The sequence below is a fragment of the Anopheles stephensi genome, chromosome 2, assembly GCF_013141755.1.
Source record: "Anopheles stephensi strain Indian chromosome 2, UCI_ANSTEP_V1.0, whole genome shotgun sequence".
NCBI lineage: Eukaryota > Metazoa > Arthropoda > Insecta > Diptera > Culicidae > Anopheles > Anopheles stephensi.
The window spans coordinates 81,574,632-81,599,950 of NC_050202.1; the positions used below are offsets into that span (position 1 = coordinate 81,574,632).

Sequence of the window (25,319 nt, forward strand, 5' to 3'; positions counted from 1 at the left end):
GGAGTGTTGGCACTACCGTGGTGAGGGGAGAAAATTGATACCATAACGATCGATCGATACGAGTGGGTTTGGAAGTGCATTGCCTATTTGTGGTATAATCCATAATTCCAGATATCGGTATCATTTTATAGCGATAACATTTCGTTGATCGATTCTAGAGTCAAACGGTTCCAAATCATTAAATAGGAAGAAACCCCTTAGATTGCGGACTGATTTTGTGTGTTTTTCCACCTTATTTCATCCAAACGTTTTTTGAATAGTTGAAGTTTTTTTTATAGCAAAAGCCTTTTCATACTAAGCTATAAACGATCAGGCGTCTCCATCGGCGTGTGGCACGTGCAACAAGTCACATACAAAAAAAATATCAATTTAATAATAGCACGCGATTTATTATCCGTTTTTTCTTTTTCGCTAACTTGAAATAGATTTTGAAAAGAAATCGCAACAGTGCCGCAGACTAATTGAGTGTTTCCGAGCTGTAATATCTAAATTGCACGTCAACAATGGCTTTATTAGGGTTTCCTACACGTCGTACCCGGTGGGGGACCCCATTCCCAGCGTGAAATGAACCGGTGTGGAAAATATCTTTAAAGCGCTTGTAAAATAGTGAACTTCATTTTTTTTTTGGTTCACTTCTTCACAAGCTTAGTATCGCTAGCTGCAGTAAGCGCTCGAGTTATTGGAAACAAAAATAAAAACACTTACCAACAGAACGCACACGACAAAAAAAAAAAAACAAAACAAAACCGCCCGCTAACGCAAATAAATACCTGAAGTGTGCTGTTGAAGAAAAGTTGTACGATTGTTTCCCTCTCAACATAAGGCTAAACGGGCGGCCAACGTAGGGAACAACTACTCATCAGCTGGTATCTCGGTGGGAAGGAAGGAATTGTCTTACATATCGCCTCAGCGCAGCGTGCGCTGCTCGTTACCAGTCACGACGGCAATAACTTCACGCTCAAGCCACCGGTGTACCCCGCCAGAGCAAATAATTCAGTACAACATCCAGCACTGCCTTTACGATCCCCACAATGATGAACCGTAACGAGCATGGTTGCCGTTCGTTCGGTGGTTGCCGCCCTGCTGCTGCCTGTTGAATGTGGCGATACTTCCAACCATATGGTGCAGGATTCTGGTGTGTGTCTGTGTGTGTGTGTTGACATCCGGAAACATGCACCCCGTAGGATGATGGCGAAACAGAAGTACGAAGCCTGATGATGTTGTTAACTTCCGATTTGGGGTGAAAAAAATGAGCAAAGATGTTCGATGCTATGGGGGTATTAGGTCGTACGAAAAGCTGCTTGCTTCTTGGAGCAGATATAAAAAATGTTTATTTTAAAAATATAATTAAGAGGCGATTTGGTTGACGGAGACTACGCCGGTATTCACACGTCAGGAGACCGTTTCCGCATGTCCCCAACTACGGGTAAAATCAAGTGAATGAAGCCAGAAATGGCCTTTCGAGACTCTCTCGAAGGTAAAGAGTTGACGTAGCACAGAAGAGTTAAAAGGAAACCATAAATAAATCCTAAAAAATATGCATTTTTGACTTAAAAAAATAATATTTTTTACGGTTTTTTAGGTGATTGACTCTAGAAAATGGAGTTTTAATCAAAACTTTGAAAGTGGAAACGAAATTGGAAAGATGTTCCAAAACAAATGAGCGCAACTTTCGTGTCAACCCAACAATTCTCACGCTTGACGGCAACTGCGAAGTCTATTTAACACCCAGCGCGCTACAGATACAGCACCGAGCGATTGGTATGATGCAAAGCATTAAAAGCAACACCTTCTTACGCTTCGTTTGATCGCAGTGGAAGCGGAACTGGTTGCCAATTGCTCCTCCTCTGCCCCACCCAAAAAGGTACACGTTCCGCCGGGGAAGGGCAAACAAGAACGTTCGCTTCTCCCCTTTTTGCGGGAGACAGAAAGGCAAAAAAAAAGAAAGAAAGCAATGGAAGAATCCGGAATCCCGAACGGAAGATCTCGTGTCCGGAAAAGGTAGCAACATTCTCCCGCGGGACGAGCCACCGCGCCACCGAAGAAATCTGTTTCACGCTAATCGGATAATGATAATTAGCGAATGGTTTTCCGTATGCTCGGTCGCATCCCCGCAGCCCGTGAATCCCCGGCGGCTCGCTCCACCACGACCACGTGACACTGATGAGCAGCGAGTCTGTTGCTTAGGTCGGTGTTTTACGCTATCGTCTACGCCGGTCCGTACATGCCCCCGTGCCCTTTACTGAGGATGAGTTTGACTGACTAGTCAGCTATCATCATCCTGCCGGTACGCGACACCGGTACGAAGGGTCGCATCCTAATGTGGCTGCAATATAACCAGAGCATTCCACTAATTGGCCCTGGACTGGTGGTGCTGGAGAAAATTTGAAAACTCCTGGCAGGAATGGTGCAGGAAGCGAAGGACGTCTTCGACTGACTGAGACTTTTTGCACCGGGAATCCCGGGAATGGAAGGAGTGGCATTATTTTAATCTTCAAATTTCTTACAGATGTTTTTATTCCACCACCACCACGCTCGCTCGCTTGCTCGCTCGTTTTGCTCGAGGGCGTTTTGTTTGGCAGTGAATGAAGAAGGTGAAAGTAAACAAATGCGCACTTAAAACTGGAGCGCAAGTACGGGAAACGGGATACTTTGGCACGGGAATCCGTGGAAGTTTTCTATGGGCGGGGAAATACCGGGAACCCGGATTCCGGATGCAAATGAACAGCGTAAGTACCGAAAAAGCGATCGGCAGCTAACAGATCATTAAAGTGACACACAAAATTGGGCACGACAAAAAAGAAAAAATTGGGAAATCGACAAGCCATCTTCGACCGGCTGGTTGGATGGTTGGCTAGCTGGCTGACTGGCTACTGTCTTGGAGACGGTCGCCCTCTCCCCCCCCCCCCCCGTCGTTCCTATGGTGGTTCGTAGCTTCCGGCTGTATCGAAATCCACCCTGTGTGCGACGAATGAACCAGCAAAAAAAAGGAAAAAAGGTACTCTGGAGACTGGGCTAGCGTGACCGAGAATTATCTCGTTAGATGGTAAAATATTGTGCGTACTTACCCTATCAAAATCGGTCGTTTAGCTGGTACGGCCAATGGTCGTCCCGTTTGCGCTCGCGCGATCAATTAAGGGTTTATATCCGTGTGTCAATCGTACCCGTATTTACGCTTGGCTGGCTCGTTGCGGAAGGAAGGTAGGATGGGTGAGCTACTGTGCCGGAAGGATGATGGGAGTTCTCCCTGGCAGCAAGGAATCGTACTAGGTTGCTATGCTTTCCGGAGGGATCCGTCTTGGTGCGCGCGTCCCCATATCCTACCGGATGGATCCAATTTCACACCAGCCGTGTGGCGTGTTTCTTGGGCGGGTGGGGTGACTTATTGTACGACACACATGCTTTGCGGTTCGTGCGCCATTCGTTTGTTTGATGGAGTCGCCACGTGTTATCAACTATTCTCGTGCTGACCAGATTGTTGATTTTTTGGTTTGGCTATATTTTTACCTTCCCGTTTTTTTTGTTATGTATCCTTGTCGAGTGCCATATATTGTGATGGTTGAATGTCCGTTTAAGTACGTGGACAGAGATGAAGATGCTGGTACTTAAAGTCGACGGCACGTGGCTATTCGTTGGGAAAAGTCCTAACGAGAAAGAAAGTATGGCAAGGGCCATCTGAAATGTATTATTTGTAGTAAAAAATGGATAATTATTTTTTCAATATAATCTACCTACTTTTAGTAGTTTTCAGCTATGATAACTAAAATTTGAGTTATTTTAAGATTTATCGCTTTCTTCACATTTTAAATTAGGGTGACTGCTCCAGTTTTCGGCAGTGTACCTATTTTCGGCAGGTCGGCAAAAATAGCAAAATTATGGGAAAAGTCGCAAAAGAAATGATCTTTCAACTACTTTTAAAGGAATAAATCATTGTTTATTCTTTAAATTCGAAGTTTTGACGCATTTAGATCGATATTTATCGAAATATCGAATTATTTGTGTCGAGCTCAAAACATTTCGTCAGATTAGCTTTGTGCCGATAGTTCGGCAGTTTTGAGATTTAGCAAACTAGAGCTTAAAAAAATTGGACTTTCGATTTGTCTAAACAATAAAATTAAGTTAAAATGTATTCAAAGCTCATTGAGAATTTAAAAATCCAATAAATGGTTATTTTTTCGCTTTAAAGGCTGCCGAAAATAGGTACATGGAAAATGTTGATTTTTGACAGCTCAATCCAGTGCAATTTCAGAGCGATTTTCGAGAGACGTCAAAATCTGGCAGTTTGAAATCCAAAATGGGCAACATAAAATTAATTATTTAACTACTTTCTATCAAGAATTTAAGCAAAGTAAGAGTAGAAAATTGTTTAAAATATTCTTCTTTAACTAATTACACCTTTTCGAGTGTTTCAAATCGTCTATTCGTGATGCCGAAAATAGGAACACAGCCTGCCCTAAATAGGAGCAAAACCAATGTTAGCATTTTTACTAATATTTCTACAAAACTGGGTTTAATCAATAAATCATAAATGCTGAAACATTCTTTGATAGTTTTACAACCAAAATAGTACCACCTTCAATCAAAATTATTAAGTTTAATAATTGTATTTTTATTTTTTTTCTGATCAGCTGCACTAACGTGCCGAAAACTGGTACAGTTACCCTAGAAACAAGATCTAGTTCTATAAATTCGTATGTCATGGTGCTATAAAAATGCTATAAATAGATTAAAAAGTACTCAAAGCACGTAGAATTTAAACCTTTCATCACACCTTTCGTCCAAACCGTCACACCACTTAAAGCTTCGGCTCGACCTAACCGTCAGTTGCGTCTGTCTGCAATCTGGAGCATGACCTTTTAAATTGTCCCCCCAGAAAAGTCAGTTTCATACACCCACCCAGTGGTACACGTTTCAACAGGCCGCTTCGAAGCAACGCCAAAATAAATAGAAAAAAAAAACCCGGTGAAACAAATCCCATTACATCCCTCTATCCTTTACCTTCAGGACACATTTTCAGAAGGGCAGAAGGTGTGTTTTTTTTTATTCGTCACGCTCCTCCTACCTACGCAAACCGTTTGATTAAGTAAAATCTATCACCGTACCGATCCGCTGTCATTAGTTATATCGCTCGATTACGCCCCGGTTGCCCGTTCGCCCGGCGGACACGCTGAACGGTGTTAGTGTAGTAGTAAAAGGGCTACAGGCCCGGTCCGGTGTATCCAGTCGACGACGAGCAGGTTGTTAGAGTAAATTCCTTAATTAAATAGTAACACAACGAAAGGATGTGTTGGAGAAGCTCCAACCAAAAAAAGATTGGGTGTTTGAGTTTTGGTTTGGAAGAGGCTGGGAGGTTTTTTTTTTCTCCGGCGTTCAATTTTTTTTTTCGTTGGCTGACATTTTGTTGCGCCTCCATTTGTCACCTCGTCGGACGCCCAGGGAGTGTATGTACGTGTGTACGATGCCGTTCGTTTGACCGACGGACGGATGGACTAAATCTAAATCAATCAATATTCAATGACTTATCGTACGGCTCGGCTCGAACCATGGATGGGAGAGAGTGCGCCGGGGACAGACCGCGGTCCACCACACCCGGGAGACAATTCATCCGAAAGCCATTTGTTTCAATAAAAATAAAGCTCGCGCGAGGAAGAGCTCCACAGGCAAGCTGTTGGATCCGGAACACCACGCACACGGCTCACACGGCAGGCAGCAGCCATTGCAATTTGGATGGACACGAAATCCGTTTCCGGAGGGTAGGAGGCTGGTTTGGTGTGACTTTTACGTACGAACCGGCCCGGCACGATGAAGACGCGTGAAGATCGATGGGCACGAATAAGGGTAAAGGGAGTGTGGCCCGGATAAGCAAACACTAAATCGTATATATTAAAGCAAATAAGTCAAATTCATTCCGGAAGCCTTGGTGTGTTGGTGTGTGTTGGTGACCGTGCTGGTCAAACTGCCCAAATTCGATTAGGATGACTTTAAGGGTGACTGTTTTTTTTCCGACGCACAACAAAATATGTGCTGCCTTTTGGGAGTGCTTCCCTCCCTCAATACCTCCCCCCCTCCCCATCGCTAACGGTACTACAGCCGGCCGTGGTTCGAGCAAATTCGATTGCGGTTCGATGCAGGAATTTGATTTTCTCATCCAATCCATGTCCGGTTCGTACCTTCGGAGCGTGATGATGGGTGCGTGACTGTTTTTTTTTTCGTCTGTGTTGATCTGCAGCCGATCAAATGCATCTGTTTGATTTGGTTGGTACGGTTAAATGTGAAGTTTGTAGCACATGCGAGAGCCTTCGGAACATCGCCGAGCCCAATCAGGATCACGCACCGGCCTTTGATGCGGGATGTGGCCTTATTGCTTGTCTTTTGGGCAATAGCGCTCACATTCAGCAGCTAGAACGTTTTATCGTTCGAACCCCGGGAAGCTTCCCAAGCCAAGAAGCAACAGAAAAACCCTGCTGCTGTGCTCTTGTGCGACAGCGAGTTGCTGGGTGCCATCATTCTGCTCCGTTTACTCGGTCGGGCTAAAATTTATTTGTTCTACAACCAGGAACGGAAGCTCAGCTCTCGAACTCGCTTTACGCCCACCATCAGCGAAACGCTGTGGACGTGTTTGAAGTGAGCTTTTCTATTTTTTCTTTTTTGGTTTGACGATGGTTTGCAACGACACGGTTAACTGTCCGAAAGAGAGATGGAATCCAACCGCAATCGCCAGCGGGGAGACTGAACAAATCAAGTCCACCGTTTGAACTGTGCGGGGTAGTTCATGGCCAGTGCTGGGGTGGTTTGTTGGTTTAGCTTCGGTAACTCTAACCACCGTTAGCAGCGGGGTTATCCCTTTTAAGTGGCGACCGATCGTGGTTAGAATTTCATGAGCTAAGCGAAGAGATGCACCTCCCCGAAGGAAGGACATTTGTAAATTCAGATTTTCGGGAGCTATGGCTTTCAGTGGTAGTTTTCTGGTCGGGCTCGATGGGACTCGATCGACATTAGGTACCGATTTGAAGTACTTTAATGGGAATGCATCATTTGATATAGCAAATCGTTCATTATGTTAGGCAAACGAAGCATATTAAATGGCGTTCTTTGATTTTTTAAACAAGGCTCTTGAAATGAACTGCTCTCCGGAATATCTGGGTGTCTGGAATAATAACCCTTCAAATCCCATCCAGACCGCCTCCCCGTACGCAGGGCAGACTACTTTGCTACGGGTAAAATTAAGTCACAGAAAGCCAGAAATAACAGGCCGAGACCTCTCGAGGATGTAGTGCCAAGGAAGAAGAAAAAGAAGAAGTACATAAAACATGAAATCTTCCCCGGAATATCCGGATGTCCAAAATAACTACTCTTGACCTCCATTGTCTTAGGAACTTGTGGCTCTGTCAGGTAAATAGGCTTAACCGTCACATGCTGCATCGTTCGGCATTATTTTCATGACGTGTAATGGCCTACCGGAGTATAGGAATATCAAATGTCATTATAAAGTTAGAAGACCTGATTGGACCCCTGGAGGGACTGGGCCTATCAATCAAACCACTAGCAATTGCAGTTTACAACTCTTGGCTAAATTTTGCCTCAAAACTGACATCGTTGTTTCTTGAAGCGTTTTGAGGGATTCGTCTAAGTTTTGGGTTAAAATCTTCGTCAAAAAGAAGCTTTTTGACAGGAGAAATCAGGCAACTCTTGGCCACACCAAACACGCCCTTTGTGTTGATAAATTTGCACACTGGTGAGATGTACGTACATGAGAAGCCGTCCATACACACACACGCGGTAGATCTTATTCCGGGATCTTCGTCCAAACAGCGACATGTTCATCAGTGCAACAAATAAGCCATTTTTTCCAACTCGTTTGTAGGATTTATTTCTTTTTTTGCGTTTGAAAGTGTCCACTCATACTGACAATCTGTGGCAGCCATGTGTGGCAGCTTGCTAAAGGTGTGCCGTAGGACGAGGGGTGTCTGCCAATTAGCACCTTCGCCCAACCAGTTTGATAAGCTACCTTTCTGCCGTTCTCCAGACCTTTGTGCCGAGAGATTTGCTCTAGTTTTTGCCGATCTTGCTGGGCATCGCTAACGTCACAGTATCCAACGGCGAATTCGTCATCGCACAAGCGATTCATTTTAATAGCATTTTATTTTTACCGATCTTCAAGCTTCAAGCAGTTCTCTCACTCAAATCTTCATAAAAAAACCATCGTCCTCCTCACCCATCATAAAGCGCGACCAAACGCGTTTCGTGCCCGATCGTGCAAGACGCCAATAGAAAGGCGGGCGGCGCACCGCACATAAATGGATTTGTGGCGTACCGGTTTCTCTGTTCTGCAGGGGGAGTTCGGTACGCCCATTTGCATATTCAATTGTGTCCTCGATAGTCGGTCGGGCGAAGTGGACGGTACTGGCGGACCACCGCCATCACGGGGCAACAAATGATTGTCGTAAAAGAAAAATTTACTGACAACTTGACGTTTTATTAGAATTCACATTACGATCTTTCCTCGACCCAGTACCGGGATGGGGGGGGGTGAGGCACGACATAACAGATGCCCGCTAAAGTGAAACATAATTTATTAACTTCCGACTGCTGGCAAAGTCTTCCCCGTACCGAAGTCCTTGAGGGAAAGCCCGTCATTCGTCGCTCATTTCAGCGAAGCGAAAGTAATAATCCCATTCGGGGCGGTGTCGGGGTCGCGGCTGGTCGAGATAATTGAAACGGAAATGAAGCAAATGAATGGGAAAAAAAATGCTAAAGATATAAAACCGAATAAAGACATACAAGACGGGCGCGTTATTAAGAAGCGATTCGCCACGGCACATCAAACGCCTGAGCCGTGCTAAATCCCTCGGAACAGTTTATCACTCATTAATTTTTGACAGGGATTTACGCGTCCCCCGTCACTTTGGTACTCGGGGCCGCTCCTCGGGGTTTGCATTCCTGGCATGGGTCGGCCGTAAATGATTGTGGGGATGTGTGGCGGTAAGATAAGAGTGCAACAAAAAAGTCGATACAATAAAGGGAAGAAGCTCCATTTCCGCCTTGTCACCGGCACTTCTGGTAGGAGGCACGCGCACGCCCTGAAGTGTCATCGAGCCCATCCGCTCTGGCTTTTTGTACCGTCATCATACATCAACACCAGGATGAAAGCGGACATTTGCTGAAAGAAAGTAGCGCGCCTCTATAAGCCTGCTCCCGAATTCACGGGGGCAGGAGATCCCAGGAAGGAAGTGTAAAAGAATACGGCTCGCTCGGGCCGTGCGAAGCGAGCGTATCATCGCGCAGTACCACAGGAAGCCTCCAATCTGTCACAACATATCATTATTTCATCTGTCAATAGATGACAACAAAAGAAACTGATAAGTACTGCCGGGGGGAGGGAGGAGGGTGTGGGGCTGCTGGACGGTAACCCTGATGGCAAACATTAAACCCTCCAAACGCGCACCAACTTCTTTTTTTTGCCCTCCCGTAATGTGTGATGGCGCACACTTTAACACGATAATGACACACGGTAGTCGATCCACTTTAATGTGTCGCTGATGGTATGACATTATCGACAGCTTGGGACAGATTTGACAGATAGCTGGCTGACAGCTGGCCGAGAGCAGCTTCCCCGGCCTCGTCTTACATCGCTGTAGCGTTTCGTGGTGTGGCAAAGGAAAGGACCAAACAAAAAAAAAAAGGTAAACAATTACCACAAACACGGACACGCTGTTCCGGTAGTGAAGGTGGGACTTTATTTGCACACTGGTGGGATGCTAGATCCGTGAGGGAAACTGTTCTAGATTGGACGGAGAAAAATCGGTTAAATCGGTTTTAATCGAATTTTCAGCTTACAAGCTCCCCATATCCCGACGATGACGACGAACGACTCACCGAGGTAGGTGTGCTTATTACGAGAAACCGCTATCCCTATGACGGGTAAGAACTTGCGCCATTTTTTTTGTTGTTACCCAAACCCATTTCCTGGACATGGTGTAATCCCTTCGTGTGTCCATACGGATTGCCGGCAGCAGGTTCTGAAGGGTTGTGGTAGGAAAAAAAAAGAATTATAATGTAATCGCTTCCTGCTAGCCGTGACGACGGAGCGATGGCTAACCGTCCCGCTATCGGTTCGCTAATCGATCGAGGATAGCGCGAACCAGGGGGGTTTAGGTGTTTCCGGGCTGATACACCACCAATCGTGGATGATGCAATTGAGAAGTTTGATTAGATTTTTTCTTTAAAACCTGCGGGGTATTATCTGGGGCCAGGTTACCAGGAATAAATTGCTGGAAGAGATGCGATTATGCTTGACCGGAGTTGGTGGAAGCTGTTGAATGGCTTCACAGGTTTAGCAGGAGGTTTTAAGATATTTTTATTAAGAGAGCAAGAGTTCTTCAGCTACTCTTTTCTAGTCATTGAGTTTAAAAACTATAAAAATGACGTAAACCTAATATTTTAAGCAACTCCTCCTTGGAAGGCTTGATTATTAATTCTGCAAACTCCATAAATTCAACAAGCACCGACCATGTTCGTCCTCACCGGTTCAGGTGTTTGGTGCAATTTTGGTGAGCTTTCCCACACCACCGTGAACTCTGCACCGAAGGTAAATCTTTACCGTTGCACCGGCACAGAGCTACCCTTAGTGCAAAACTTTCTTTGCAAACTTTGGCCTCAAACACGACTGCGAACTATCCTGCCCAGGTTAGGATTAGCACTTTTTTACGACCCAAATGCAAACGTGAACTATATTTCCCTCGGGGCGGGTAAGAGTGGATGGCAGGAGGGGAGACACACGGTAGCATAAACTAATTCAATATTGAGTAAGTTTTACCGAGCCGGCACTGCATTTGGCCCGGGACACACACACACACTCCATCTCTCGTCGCGTCGATGTTGTTTGATGCTGCACTCACCGCGCAGAGGTGAAGGCTATCCCGCATGTGATAGTGAGTGGCTGTGTGGATGAGCTGCTCATGCATATGATAATTTGATATTTCAAATGTAAAATCGTTCGTATATGCGTTTGTGTGTGTGTGTGTGTGTGTGTGGCTAGTTCGAAGCAAATACCTGGCTTCGTTGGGATGCTTTTAGTGACGACTGCTCGAGAAATGTGGAGTCAATTTTCTTTTTTTGGATACGACTCCCATGGATTCGGCTTTCGGGCGATGTGTTTGTTCTTGCGCTTCAAATGTTTTTAGTGCAAGGGATGCGATAGCTGGAGAAAGACATCTAAGCAGGAAATTGTGGAAAGGTCGGTAAGGTAAATAAAAATGTCTGTCTGACCATTCATGGTCAAAGGAGGTGCTGCACTGTGGAGGAAAAGGTTTGCTGGTCAGAAAATTGTAACATTTGCTGTAATGGTATATGAGGGAGTTTGGGCAGTGTTTTACCATCCAGTTGATCTTTGCTCACTCACTATCAACAGGATGCTGTCGTCCCCAAGTGTTTGCAACCATCAAGTCCAGAGCTGTCACACCGGTCCTTCCCATACCATGTAGAATAATTTTACACGGCCCATCGTACGGATCGATGCGATTTATTGCTCCCGTCGTCTGTACAGTATTGACCGACCGTTAAACTCAACCTTCGAACAACCATTAAAGTGTAAGACATTGGTGTCAAAAAATGTGCAGAGGACGTGGCGTAGGGTCGTCGGGAAAGAAGTTTCCTCTCGGTGCCACGACGCCTATCAACGCGTCATCGGTCAGTCAAAACGTAAGTGTGCCCGTCGGCTTGGCAACCGCATTTATAATAGGTTGCTGTTTTTTTTCTTTTCGAGAAGCCAAACACACTTCCGGACGATCGATGATCCGGGTACGGAACAGTGGAACAAATGTTGGTGCCGTGACCAGGATACGAATTCAACTTCCTGAGTGTTCGTCCTATGACTTGTACAAAAATTATTTCAAAATTCTAAACGATGAAACATTTGAATAAAATGTGGTGCCGTGGCCAGGATTCAATTTTCAGTTCTGATTCTAGCATTCCTCTTACCCATAGGAGATTTGCTATATGCCAAGAAACTCTATTGACCTGAATTGCCTTAAATGATTTAAATATTTTCTGCACACTTTTCCGGACATGCTCTGCTCAGTGTGCCATTATAAATAGAATTCCGTTTATGGTTCAAGCCGGCGCTGTTCCAGGCTCCCCGAAACACACCACGTCATGGTAATGGGCAGCATTCGTTGTTTTTTTTCCTCTCGCAGTATCGATTTTGTGCAAGTGATTATTCATAATTTCATTCAAAAAGAATTTTTACTGTACAGGTTTAACATAACAAAACAAAAAAGAAAACTGAAATGTCATCACCAGGCCTCCAGGTTTTGGGCGGGACATTGCGGTGGCGATTTTTTTTCCCCACCGCTCCAAAAGAGCTACTGACTTGCTGAAGCATGAAGCGCCGGGAGAAAGATGTCCTTTTCAATCTTTAAAAAAGATTTTCTCCTTTTCCACTTTTTAAAATAAAAAATGCATGAAAAGTAGTTAGAAGCGGCACACCACAAGTTGGCTCTGATTCCCACGCGTTGGTTGGAGTGAATCTGACCGGATGGAAAGGTTTTGTGGCGATCAAGATGATGATGATACGATTCGCGGAAAATTAATCATGGCTCCATGAAACCACAAAGTTATGTGCGGGGGTTACACGCCACTTTGCTTGGTACGTGGCTGAAGCCCGGCGCGCGGTATGACCGGGGCCTGTCAGCGTTTGCCCCTTGATAACTTCATTACTGTGCAGGGCTGTGCACGAACCACCCCTCGTCCTCCTCTTTCTCCCCCGCTCCACTATCTTTCCGGTGACCTTCGTGTGGCCCTACCAACCCGGTTTTGCGTTGATGTGGCCTTTGATCCGATTGTGTAAATCTCGACAATCCGCTAAGTTGTGACAATTGTGTGTGTGTTGGTGTGGGTTCGCCGGCACGCAAGTGTTTATGGGTTGTAATGAAGCACGGACCCGGACCGTTCCCTCCTCTCACTGTCATCCCCATCTGCCGTTTGATCTGGAAGACGACGGTGGCAATGATCCTTCCTAACGAATGGAGGCAGTTTCTTGCTTTTATGTGGCGGTCCGGGGAACCGTTTCTTGGGCAACCGAGCTGGCGTAAGAAAGAATGTAAAATCTTCCCTCCAATTGAGGAGCGCTGATAAGCTTCTCGGGAGAATTCGAAAAAAAAGGGAACCATTCGCCCCCCCTCCCCCGCTCCATTCCAGTGTCGTGTGAATTCCTGTGGGGGAGGACCACCACCCTTACACAGAGCGTTCCAATAGTGAAAACTAGAGAGAGGAGAAAAAAATCACAACATGCAAACTTCTTAAGGTTAATCGTTAAAAATCTCCGCGACATTCTTAAGACATTCCGGGGAGGGAAAATTTTTCTGTACTTGTGTGTGTACAACACGTGGTTGTGGCTGGCGTGGCTTCCGTGGAATCCGTCCCGCGGAATGCTCGGAATGCGACAGCGTGTCGGCAAACGCGTATCGAATTCAGTTTTTCTCCCCCTTTTGTTCTTGTTGCACACATTTCTATATGTGTCCGCCACGTGAAGGGCGGAAGTCGGTTCTTCCTCGTCGATAGTTTTCCACCCCAAATCGTTCGTTGCGATTTTCCCGGGTTTGTGGGTATGAATGTGTGCGTGTGTGTGGATGAATAGCAAAGGAGAAGCAAGGCGGGCCTGGCACATGCGAATCATCAGGAGCAGTTTTGAATTTACCAATATCCGTATCTCCACCACTGAATGGCACAAACGGACTAGAAACACACCAGGATAGAGATAGTGTGGTGGTGATGGTCTGTTCGTCTCATGCCGATTCGCTCCACAGGAGTACCTTTCACTCGGTGGACTTTTTTTTTCTGCCCCTCCCATGCTCCTGCGTCCTCTGAGACCGAGAGACCGAGCGATTGAAGATTGGAGGCGCCACCTAGACGTTGAGTTTCAGATTAATGGATCATTTTTCTTCTCCACACCACCACTGCTGCCACCTCCCCCCCCGAAGAATTTTCCCAACCCACCCACCCGTGCGGGTGCGTCACGATCCGTTGGGTGCCTGCGAGGAGCTGTTCTTTCTACTTTTTATTCTTCTCTCCCTTTTTTTTTGGCGGGGATGCTGCGTCTGGGTGTGGAACATCGAACTTTTACGCCCCACGATCAACTGCTGGGTTTAGTAGTAGCGCGCCGTTTGAAACTATGTGTCTACCTCCTTCCCTTTATTCCGGCATTTGTTGCCACTTGTGGGCAGCGGGCAAGGTAGGTGGGCTGGGGGGGGGGGGGACCAAAAGATTTCTACCAACCCACCACACCCCCATCTCACCCGCGGCGTACGTTGATATACGTGAGAAAGTGTCCCTTTTTTGCGGTTCTTCGTTGCGTCAGGATCGGCTTCCGGTTTTGCCGCGGGCAGAAGGGAGTTAAAGAAAGTAAGGAAGAGGCGGAAGAAAAAAGTCTTCAAGAATAAAAAGATGGAACTAGCTGGTGGAAAAGTGTGTAGAAAGCACACCACCAACCAGGGCACTAGATGGTGGATGCTTCTGGCGTCAGCCGCCCTACCCCTAAATGGGAACCTTCGTCTGTACACACACACACACCCCCGGCTTGAAATAACTTCTACTCGACAGGGAAAGGACAGGGAAAGTTTTCGATAGTGGCAATTCAATCTCTCGTTTCCTCGTCCTTTTTACGGTTTTTTTTTGTTCTCGTTGTTGCTCCCATCCGGGTGTTCCGGGTGTTCCGGGTAGGATGTGCGTGTGCGTACATCCCGGCGTGCGATGTGTGTTAGAGGGTGGGCGCGCTGGGGGAATAAATTTATAGATATATCGATAAATTGTTCCGTTTTTGCTTACCACTACCGAATCGTTAGGGTTTTCCGGATAAGGTGGAAAATGGCAATCGCTGCCTGCCTGGGACCATGTGTGGCGAGGTGGACTTAGCTCACTCTTTAAGTGTTTATATTCAAGAATTGATTTATTAATAAAAAAACGCACCACCAAGCAAAAAAATTCAATCAAACAGAATTATTGCAAAGATGAGGTACAATTTCTCATTAATTTTGGCGCTTAGGGACGTACAAGGACATGCAAGTCTTAATAAAGGTACTATTTCGAATGAATGTCAGCTGTGAGAATAATACTCTTTGGTGAAATTTTTATTTAGAATTACTTTCCCAACTGACTTTTACCCTAAATTGATTGTAGAAACGCAGGGAACGCGCAAATTGGCCTAGTTGCAAATCTCCCCTCACTGTATACAAATATCCATTAAATGATTGCAAAGTTCCACATTGAACTTGCAGTTTTCTACTATCTATTTCAAACACCCTTCTAAGTGACTTGAAGTTCTAGAGCTATTTTTTGATATTTTTTTGTTAAAAAAAATTACTTGATACAATCAAGCGTAGAATGTATTTTTCAATCACTTTCAACCTTTTTTTTACGCTAGTTGTATACGCCACTACTACGCAAACCAGTCCAAAATTCAAATTCGTTCTCTACAACCTGCACACGCTCGGAAGTCTCGAACCTCCATCCGTATGCTACTGCTAGAAGAGACTTTGTTCCACCTACTGTCACGCTCGTTATTCTCTGGGAAAACCCTCCCATCAAGTCTGAAGGCGTAAGAGACGGCACGTCGCATAGGTGTCGCCAGCAGTATGTCTGCCTAACGATTTGCTCGTGAAAAAGTCGAATTCAAATACTACCGATAGAGCGTGCCTGGCGGCCTGATTTTTTTGTCAAAACTGGGGAGAAAAACCCCGGGAGTTTTTGTACTGATGTCGTTTCGTCTGTTGGTCTTATTTCGAACGTTAAAGGGCGGTCACCTGTGTTTGGCAAAAAAAAAAATCGAACAATTTAAACGATTGAAGGTGACCTTCCTCCCTGTCGCGCAACATGTATGTGTATGTCCCTCAAGGACACACCTTGCGTTGGCCGGTGGAAATAATCAAAGGATTTGATTGTGATTTCGATAAAAAAATGGAACCCCCTGCTCCATTTTCCCTGTTGCTACATGTTGCTGGGAAATGGGAAGGACTCGCGTTGGTGGAAATGCTTCGCCCGGAACACAGGTTAGCCCCGTCCCATTAATGGCTATCTCTGGTTTGTCATCGGCAACTACGGTTCTCCACGGAGACAACCCCATCAGCAGGACCCCATGCCCCGCGTGGCGGCCCAAGAACCGGTGGCGGCGCCTCTCACGATGGGAATTTCAACAGCTGCCATCTCCGGGCCGTATTCATAAATAAAAATCGCGATCGCTCGAGATATGCGCGCGCGCCCTTCGCACGGAATGACACAAATTATAAGTTCCTCCAGTCCCGACCGAACCGCGACCCATGTTGCGCCGTGTTGCGATAGTGGAGTGTGTGATTGTGGTTATATCGCCGATAGTTTTATAACTCTATACTGTTGCGTTTTTCCCATTTCCATGAACGGCCCGCTCGACGACGGTGGAACAGGTCTAACGTGAAGTTTTGATGCCAGATAAAAATGTTATGTAATTTGAAGCATTCGGCTACATTTTGCTTGTGTTTGCCTCGCCTCGAGAAGTTCACAAAGAATCCTGGAGAATATCTGCCCCAGTTGCCTGGCAGCCTGGCGGACGAGTGGGGCGGGGGATATAAACGTAAATTGGATAAATGAAGCATCTCTTGTCAACTTTTGCCAACGAACACAGGATAAGGATACTCATTTCGCGCGAAACTAGTTAGGCGAAGTGGAATAAAATCTTAGCGTCCGATCGGATCTAGGTCGGTCAGCGCTGCTAGGGTTTGGAGAGCTCTAGTACTCATAATTTCTTTTCGGTGCCCACAACTTTCTGCCCCAAATGCAAAGAGGGGGGTTTCTCCAACTTTGCTCCACTTGGGGGGGCCTGCGTTTGCTATCGGCTTACTTAATCTATATTTACAAGCGTCAGTATATCAGTGCACATACACGCCCGAAAACCTCGCAGCAAACGATTATTGGACAAAGTTCGCAAATATTACATCTCCGGGCGGCATATTTCTTCCCCAACGTCTCCGGGTAGCCTCGTTCGTCCTGCTTGCTAATTCACTTCACTCGCAAAAACCGGGCGCATAAAGCATTCGTTAGTAGCTCCAATCATTTTTCCGACTCGGGAAACGGAACTAAAGGACCAACGAAAAAAAAAACGTAAATCCACATGCTCACACATACGCACGGGACAAAAAATAATAATAAAGAGCACACCAGCCATGACAAAAAAGCGCTTACGATGACAGTACGTTATCGGAAAGAGATTGACTTTCCTTTATGGATGGCCAAAATGCTGCCTGCCCGGCCCCGGCCTGGTCTGGCGAGGTGGTGGAAGACAAACTTTTTCACCAGCCCGTGAGGCTGAGCTATGTATGGCCGCGCTACATCCACAGCTTTTCCCATACATAGTCATAAAACCTAATCAGTGTCACTAAAAAAGTTGACACGAATGTTAAACTTCCTCTCTAAGCGCCCCTGGTTTCGCTGCTCTTTTTTTATCCTTTTTTGTTCACGTGGGGCTGGATGGAGCCTGCGGTGTTGTTTTTTTTTTCATTTACATTGATTATTTCTAAACGAGAGATCGAGAGAAAAAAACGAATCAGTCACACTCTATATACCCAGTGCGGGGACAACATACACCGCCACAGCAAAGGATAATTGAGCATCAGCTTATCGGGGAGCAGGAATTGCACACTTAAGGTTGGGCATTCTTCTCTAACGCTCTGATTTGATTAATGCTCGTGTGTGTAGGCTCTCGTGCTGCGTGAAAGGATGGTGGGGTGTAGAGTTTTCCGCTACGCGACGCCATTACCACGCTCCAATTGAAGTGAGTAGTCATAAAAGCGGAGATTTAATGTAACGTATTTAGTTTTTTGTTTATTGGTATGCGGCTGTACCGGAAACAGTGGGCGATATTACTTTACGATCGATGGTACACGCCAGGAAGCTTGAGCGTGATGTTTCGGGGAAGATATTTTGCATCCAGTGATGTAAATCGTACAATGGGGCAATATAAATAAATACATGCTCGCAAAAGACCAATTAGTTGTGCTTTATGCTGTAGTAAAGATAATCGTCTAATCCGGATGATGTTTATTTCAGGCATTGATATTAATTGTGCTGACAAAAATAATCGCAACTCTTTAGGAATATTTAGACATCGTGGACTAAAACTATTGGCTCATCGCCTCATTGATGTCCTGGTATCACAAAATTTCCACTAGAAGACGCCACGAATGAAGACATATCGGTACAGAAGAAGCGATGGCGGAAGTGGGTCTTTATGCGGTAGTTTCATCAGTCTTTCTAGGTGGCGACAAATTTGGAATAACCTAAGCAAGAAACAATTGACGATTTGGGGACGAAGTAGGCTGCTTCCAAGAGTAAACCTGTCTATCAAAGTAGTATCAGGTAAAAAAGCAGAGTAGTTTGCTGTGACGATTGAGTCAATGTTAATCGCTTGCCACGATCGGGTCGTATTGTTTTCCAAGTCATCGTCAGTGTCTAAAAAGTGCTTTAATAAATAGTGATTTGTCCAGGATGAGAAGTTCTTTAGGTTAAGGGACCAGTGTAAGAAGTGTTTAAGGTTGTAGGCTCCGTTTAAGGGATTGGGGCGGTCCGGAGGCGGAGGCGATAACGTCGCCGGTCTTCACATGGCTGGACCGGGGTTCAAATCCCATCCAGATCGCCTCCCCGTACGTAAGGCTGACTACTATTCTACGGGTAAAATCAAGTCACAGAAAGCCAGAAATGGCAGGCCGATACCTCTAGAGGTTGTAGTGCCAAGGAAGGAGAAGAAGAAGAAGGTTGTAGACCCAGTGAAGCACAGTGCCTAATATCCCTGCGTTGAATAGAGTTATCTTCGGCAATTGGCGGCAGGACTGGATGCAACCGTTCAGGGAAGTTGTGAAAATTACAAAGGCACTCGTCGGTGAAATAACTTTGGGAATTGTATTTGAAGACGAACTGGAAAGCTAAATCCCTGTTGCTAGGATTTTTGGTGATAAATAGTTCGGAATCCTCCAAGAGAAATCCATCGCGAAAGACATGTGGAAGTCTGAACCGAGTCAGATATTCTTGCTCAAACGGCTGGTCAGGTTGCATCTGAAGGAAGGTATGTCTTAAAGGACACATAGATCATGGAGGATCATGTTACGGGCATGACACCAAACAGGTAATGCCCAAAGAAATTTCGCTCGTGATCATCCTCTGAGGTCATGGGTCAAATCTCTTCTGATGCGGATTTCCGTTTGAAGGAATTACTATTTCTGGATGCATTGACTAACTGGCTATTCACAACTAGAACTTTAAAATATTTTATATTACAGATATTTAAATGCGTTTCCGGGAACTACCAAATGGCACGCACTTGATTATCTATTGATGCTTCCATTTCCACCCATAGACAATCTAACCATTCGCACGGCCATGCTCCGTGTCATAAGTTTAATTATTTTCCATTCCAAATTCCTGCCCACTAATTTCAGCCAATTGAAATCGCTTTGTCGGGTTCGAAACGTGAGCCAGCTGCTTTTTTTTTCCCTCCATCTCGTTACCGTCACCCTGCTCGAATGCCGAATTACGCGAGTCATTAAATGTGTATCAGCCTCGAATGTTCGGGATTTCCCCCGCTAGATGCAGGATGAGGGACCGGAAAGCGGCTGGTGGCATGGAGAAGGTAGTAGTCGCGGTACCACATTATGCTCATTAGTTGTGCTCAATTGCACCAAGGGATGGCCAAAGCGAGTAACGCAACAAAAAAATCACAAACGTTCGCAAGAGCAAACCACCAAGCGCAAATGATAAATAGAACTTCCCTGCGTAAAGCCAAACCACACGACAGGAGCATAGACATTCGAGCTAGAGCTTGTGCTTGTCATGCTGAGATTTCGAACTTCATGCAGAAAGAGCAAGAGCACGAGGCGAGCAAAGCAGGAGTTTACTCGATGCCAATTGCGGCTGTACTTTATATTCATTAGAGGAATCAAAGGCAGGGAAAGATATGATTTGTGATGCTTCGCCGAATGGCCAGCTTTTGGCGAATGGAATCTTGCGGGATAGAGTGGGGAAAACGGCAAAAATCCTTGTTAATGAAATAATTATTGCTGCTTCTTACACAAAAGTCCACCGGAATGGTTGGGACGTCCGGTGCCGAGGGTAGGTCGGGAGCGACTGGATTGGCATCGAGACTAATGGAATTAATTCCTGCGGACAGACGGAAGGCTTGCATTGTAATAAACTTGCGTTACGTCAAGTCACACAAGCAAGCAGGCAAGTACCGCCAGTGTGCATCGATCTTCGCAAAGTTGTGGCGAGAAAGCGGGGTTTCCGTTTCGCGCGGCTCATCCCGGAGGCTCTTGTTCTTCGCTCACGCCGGCCGCCACCGACGGCCGATGTTGTCGCCGGCGACAGCATACTTTCTCTTGCGTTTACCACGACCACCACCCGGTTCATCCTGACACATCTCGCGTTCGATTAAAAAGTTTTATGCAGAATGCGATATTGGCTCCCCGGGGAAGTCTTCCGTGGGTGTACGGTGAGGAGGAACGAGCTGTGCTTGACTTCTTTTAAATCAGACGGTGCGCCAAAAAGGCGCCATCGGGCTAACCCGTTCCCTGACGGAAGTGGATCGGGTTAGGAACGACGGTAAGGTGTAAGGTACGGTACGGTTTCGCGAGATTCTTTCTCGAACATCGGGGACCGAAAGAGGGATAGCCACGGGCTGGCAGGACCGAAAGGAAAAAAGAACAGATCGCCGATATGCTGCGCTAGTGGTTCGGAGCTGCTGCTGAAACCACCGTGGTGAAGTGCGCCAATCTTTTGCTCAACTTTTTCGGATCACTTTTACCGAGCGCCAATGGGTGGATAAAAATTGTGATTTGAAGTTTCGAGAAAAAAAGACTGATGGAAAGAGGATGTGCACTGTGGGAAAGGGGCTTGGACATAAAAGTTGTAATGAAGCAACTAAATTAAAAAAAAAATAAATTCTTCATATTTTTAGTAAAATGCCGAATCAAACATAAAATGATTAATGGCTTACAAGGTTGAGAGAAAAATTAATCCATTCAAATTAAATTTCATTTAGAATGAAGTAAATTACTCCCTTTGATTTAAGCGATTTTTTGTTGCTATTTATTATGCTTAGATTACGTCGTTGGAAGTAATATTTCTTGTAACATTTATTATTAAATTTTAGTTCAATTTTCAAGTTTTGTTTCTGATAATTGCTTCTTTCGTTTACAATTATTTATATCTTTTTGTACCACTTCGTAATTATACTTAGTCTTTCTTTTCTGTATGAGTTGTGCCTTTGATGAGATTTTTTTAAATTATTTAATAGCTGAATCATTTTTAAATGTAATTTTCCACTTGTTTTATTTGAATTACTTTATAATATTTTATTATTAATTTCATTTAGCAACTAAGTAAATTTTCACATTTTTATTATTTATTTCTCAATTCTAAAACGCTGTCAGCTGTTCCACTGTATGTCACACTATGCGACACGTCCTTCGACTAGAAATCTTTTCTTTTCCTTTCATCGTTGACGTGTATCTGTGACTTCTTCTTCTGCTTATCCAAACTACAATATTGCTTAACGCTTTCTACTAAACTGCATCGCATCAGTGAAAGGAAAAACTCTCACCCAGGAGCACTTTATCCATCCAGCACAAACCCTTAAACGATGCGAGGAATAATGTCTGTTTTCAAATAACTACCCCTCTTAACCCTCGACTGCTTCTCTCCAATGGCGTACCGCAACGGTGAAAGGATACGTCATGGCGAAATTCGCATTCGCGTGGCCGATTTCCTTTCCTTCCATTTTCGATCCGACTGCCTAACCCGGGCTTACATAATGCTACTGCTGGTGGACCGCTTTCAGCCGACGGAGCGATAGAGACAGCATCTTAAAGCGCGATTTAATGAAGTTATATCCTTTTAATATAGTCTGATTAATGCCCTTGGCTGATAATTGAAAAGAATTGTTCTGAAAGCTTTCTCCCCGGCAAGCTCACGCTGCTCTGGTGGAGGGTTTTTTTCTTCACGGCCGGATCGCTTTCACGTTCGGGTTTTACAAGTTTTCCAATTTTTCTACTTTCGGTTTTGTTCTTATGAAATGAAACGGAGTAGCGTCTTTTTTTTTGGCTCGTTCTCCTTTCGTTCGTGGTGGTCATCGTCGTCGTCGTCGTCTTGGCAGAAGGATCGAGAGCGACTGGTGAATGGTGATGACTGTTACAAAGTCTTGCTTACTAGCAGCACTTTTCTTCGCCGTTCCATTTGGCTAGAAATGGCTAGCTTTTGCTGTTAAATATGTTTCACTATTTTCCCTGGCAACATCCCTTTTTCGATTGTACAACATTTCTATTAACCCCGGTACATTACCGCCCTTGCTCACAGCGACGCCGTCATAACTTTTATCCTTTCATCAGCACGTCTGTTTTTAAGAGAAAAGCATAAGAAGGATTTTTTCGTTGTTGTTTTACTTTACCGTTCAAGTAAGAAAGCAGAGACCGACCGGTACAGCAGGAGATAAGGTAGCAAACTTTTCATCGACGTTTCAAAATTAATAACGCCGAAACGGACATCGATTGATAGAAAACAAGATAAAACGTTTCTTGGTGGTGGGGGACTTGATCTGGCCAGCTTTCAGCGAACAGTTTGATCGGTGTTATTTATTGCTTTTCATGTTTTATGATCTACATCGGAATTTAATATTAATTTTGCTAACAAAAGTTTTCAACGCTCTTGCACTTTTAACGTCTGTACGCTTACGGACGGACGCTTCACATGTGCGATAATGTCAGAAATTAATTATTTATTTATTGTGTATGATTATGAAAATAAAGTTATTTTTGTTTTATTTTTTCTTAAATAAAATGTTGTTTTATGAAATATTTTTAAAATAATGGGAATAAATTAAAATTTTAAATGTTTCATGTTTTTCTAAACAAGTGCGTAAAATTTATAGCAACCGATTTGCCATTTTATAGCATTGTGCCACGTGCATCTTTTTCAATAAGAAACTTTAGATAAGTGAGAGGTTCGGCTGTAAGTTCATTGTATTATTTAAGCAGTAAATTATTTTTCGAAATATTCATAGCTTTTGCTCTTAAAAATGAACGTAAAATACATGTCCGATTAAATTTCACTCGTTTTCTTTCGACGATGAATTTAATTTGCTTCCTTTCCGGTGGTCGCACGCGCACTCACAGACCTTCAGAACTCTCTATCCGCACGATTTATGTTGCCAATGGGTTGAGTTATGCGGCCGTACAATTCACATTGGCAGTCGGCAGAATTTAGCGCCCGATTTCTTTTAACCATTGCGAACGCTTTGACGCTCTGCTTCCGACAGACTCCGGTGGAAAAATGGGAAAGATAGGAAACGATCCTACCGGATATTCGGAGATTTCGACCAAAAGGAACCGTCACCTTTCGAGGACCTCAAGCGACGGGGCGCAAATTTGAACCCCTTTGCGCCCTCTGCCCGTTGTGTGTGTGTGTGTGTAATTGAGCAGCTCGACGTTGGGCTTCTGCCACCGTTGACCATCGGCGCGCCAGTTGACCATCAATTATTTGACTAAAATTTATTTCCTTCCACGGTGCAATAAATTTTCGTTCGCCGCTTTTCCTACCGGAGTTTTTCCATCTTTTTGTTTGCGCTCTCTCTCTCTCTGTTCAACATTTCGATTCCTGTTTCCGATCCTGCTGTGCTTTCCCAGGGATGGGTTCCACTGTTTTGGGGCTCACGCTGTCTTTGTGCGTTGCTTTCTTCGAAATTGTTCCTGCTCATGTGTGTGTGTGTGTTTTTGCGTGTGATTCTTAGCTCGTCTAATTTCCTGTCTCTCGTTTTTTTTTCTTTTTTTTCCGCAGAACTCGATCCGGCACAATTTATCGCTGCACAATCGCTTCATGCGAGTACAGAACGAGGGTACGGGCAAATCGTCCTGGTGGATGCTGAACCCGGACGCTAAGCCGGGCAAATCGGTGCGCCGGCGGGCCGCCTCGATGGAAACGTCCAAGTACGAGAAGCGCCGGGGCCGGGCGAAAAAGCGCGTCGAAGCGATACGGCAGCAGGCTGCCCTCGGTCTGGCCAGTAAGTATGCTAAGGGCGCGCAGTGTTCCGGTGTTGTCCAGTTTTTTAAATCTCGCTCCTCTTCTTCCACCAACAGCCAACCCTCTCAACGATGCCACCCCGTCGCCGAGCAGTAGTGTTAGTGAAGGATTAGATCTGTTTCCAGAGAGTCCACTGCATAGGTATGGCCCTAAGCTGCCCTGTCCGATAGATGTGTTTGTAGTGTTTCTTTTTGCCTCCATTTTCTTAGTACTTTAGCTACTTCTTAAGCTACTAGTTACACAATTGTATGCTGCAAGAAAAGTTTACCAGAAGTGTAGTATTCAAATTGTGTAGAGCGTATTTCTTATTAGACGGACCGCATTCTTATGAACCGTTCTTTTTATACATATATCTATCATGTTACATTTCTTGCTTTTAATGTGTGTAAGGATGCGTAGTTGCTCACTTTGTAGCATATTTTTCTTACAAGTTTAGTAGTAATTCTAGTTTGAATGTCTATGCTATCAATCGTTAGCAAATTTAGCCTTCAACCCCATTACCAGATTTATTGCCAACTCTTTTTATACCTCATTGAGAACAGTTTCCCTGATTTACTACTATTTAAGTCGTTGGTTTACATTTATATTTAAGTTACTCGATTGTTATGGTTTAAATTCTTACGTTATGTTTTCGTTTTGTTTTCTTTTCCATTTTTCTTTGCTTTATTTCATTTCTTTAACAATTTTACGGAAATCTTTTACATCGGCAACATCCACCATAATCTGCGCGTTGATCTGATGTGCAAACGAAACCTGATGCGGAACAATAATATGCGTCCACCGTCCACCAGCGGTAACTTCCAGCTGTCGCCCGACTTCCGGCAGCGTGCGTCGTCGAACGCGAGCTCGTGCGGTAGGTTGAGCCCGATCCAGTCGATCGTGGGTGTTGATAATGTGTGGAACTACACGCCGGTGGATGTGGCCGACCTGGCCGACAACACCGACCAGACACAGGGCGACGAGCTGGAGCTCGATATCGGTGCGCTCGATCAGCTGGCCGGTTCGTTGGCAGACGAGCTGACACTGCAGCAGAACGATTTCTTCAAAGGGTCAGTATGGTTTCATCATCCAACATCGCCGAACCGACATCAAGCATTACTCTTCTTTTGTTGCATTCATCACCCACACGCATTTAAAAATATCATCACACATAAATACGGCAAGGTGTTAAAAATGGTCCAAACGGAAACGGATTTCGTTTCAAACCCGCAAATGGATACACAACAGGACTA

At 45.0% G+C, this 25,319-nt stretch overlaps 1 protein-coding gene across 36 annotated transcripts in view; it reads left to right on the plus strand.

Moving 5' to 3' along the window:
* LOC118505591 (forkhead box protein O) overlaps positions 1 to 25,319 on the plus strand; it is a 66,992-nt gene that overhangs the window by 22,165 nt on the left and 19,508 nt on the right. For all 36 annotated transcript variants that reach the window (XM_036041569.1, XM_036041583.1, XM_036041582.1 and 33 more), the window contains exons 4-6: positions 23,845 to 24,067; positions 24,144 to 24,228; positions 24,879 to 25,136. In XM_036041569.1, coding sequence (XP_035897462.1) covers positions 23,845 to 24,067; positions 24,144 to 24,228; positions 24,879 to 25,136 — 566 coding nt within the window. The remainder of the gene's footprint in view (positions 1 to 23,844; positions 24,068 to 24,143; positions 24,229 to 24,878; positions 25,137 to 25,319) is intronic.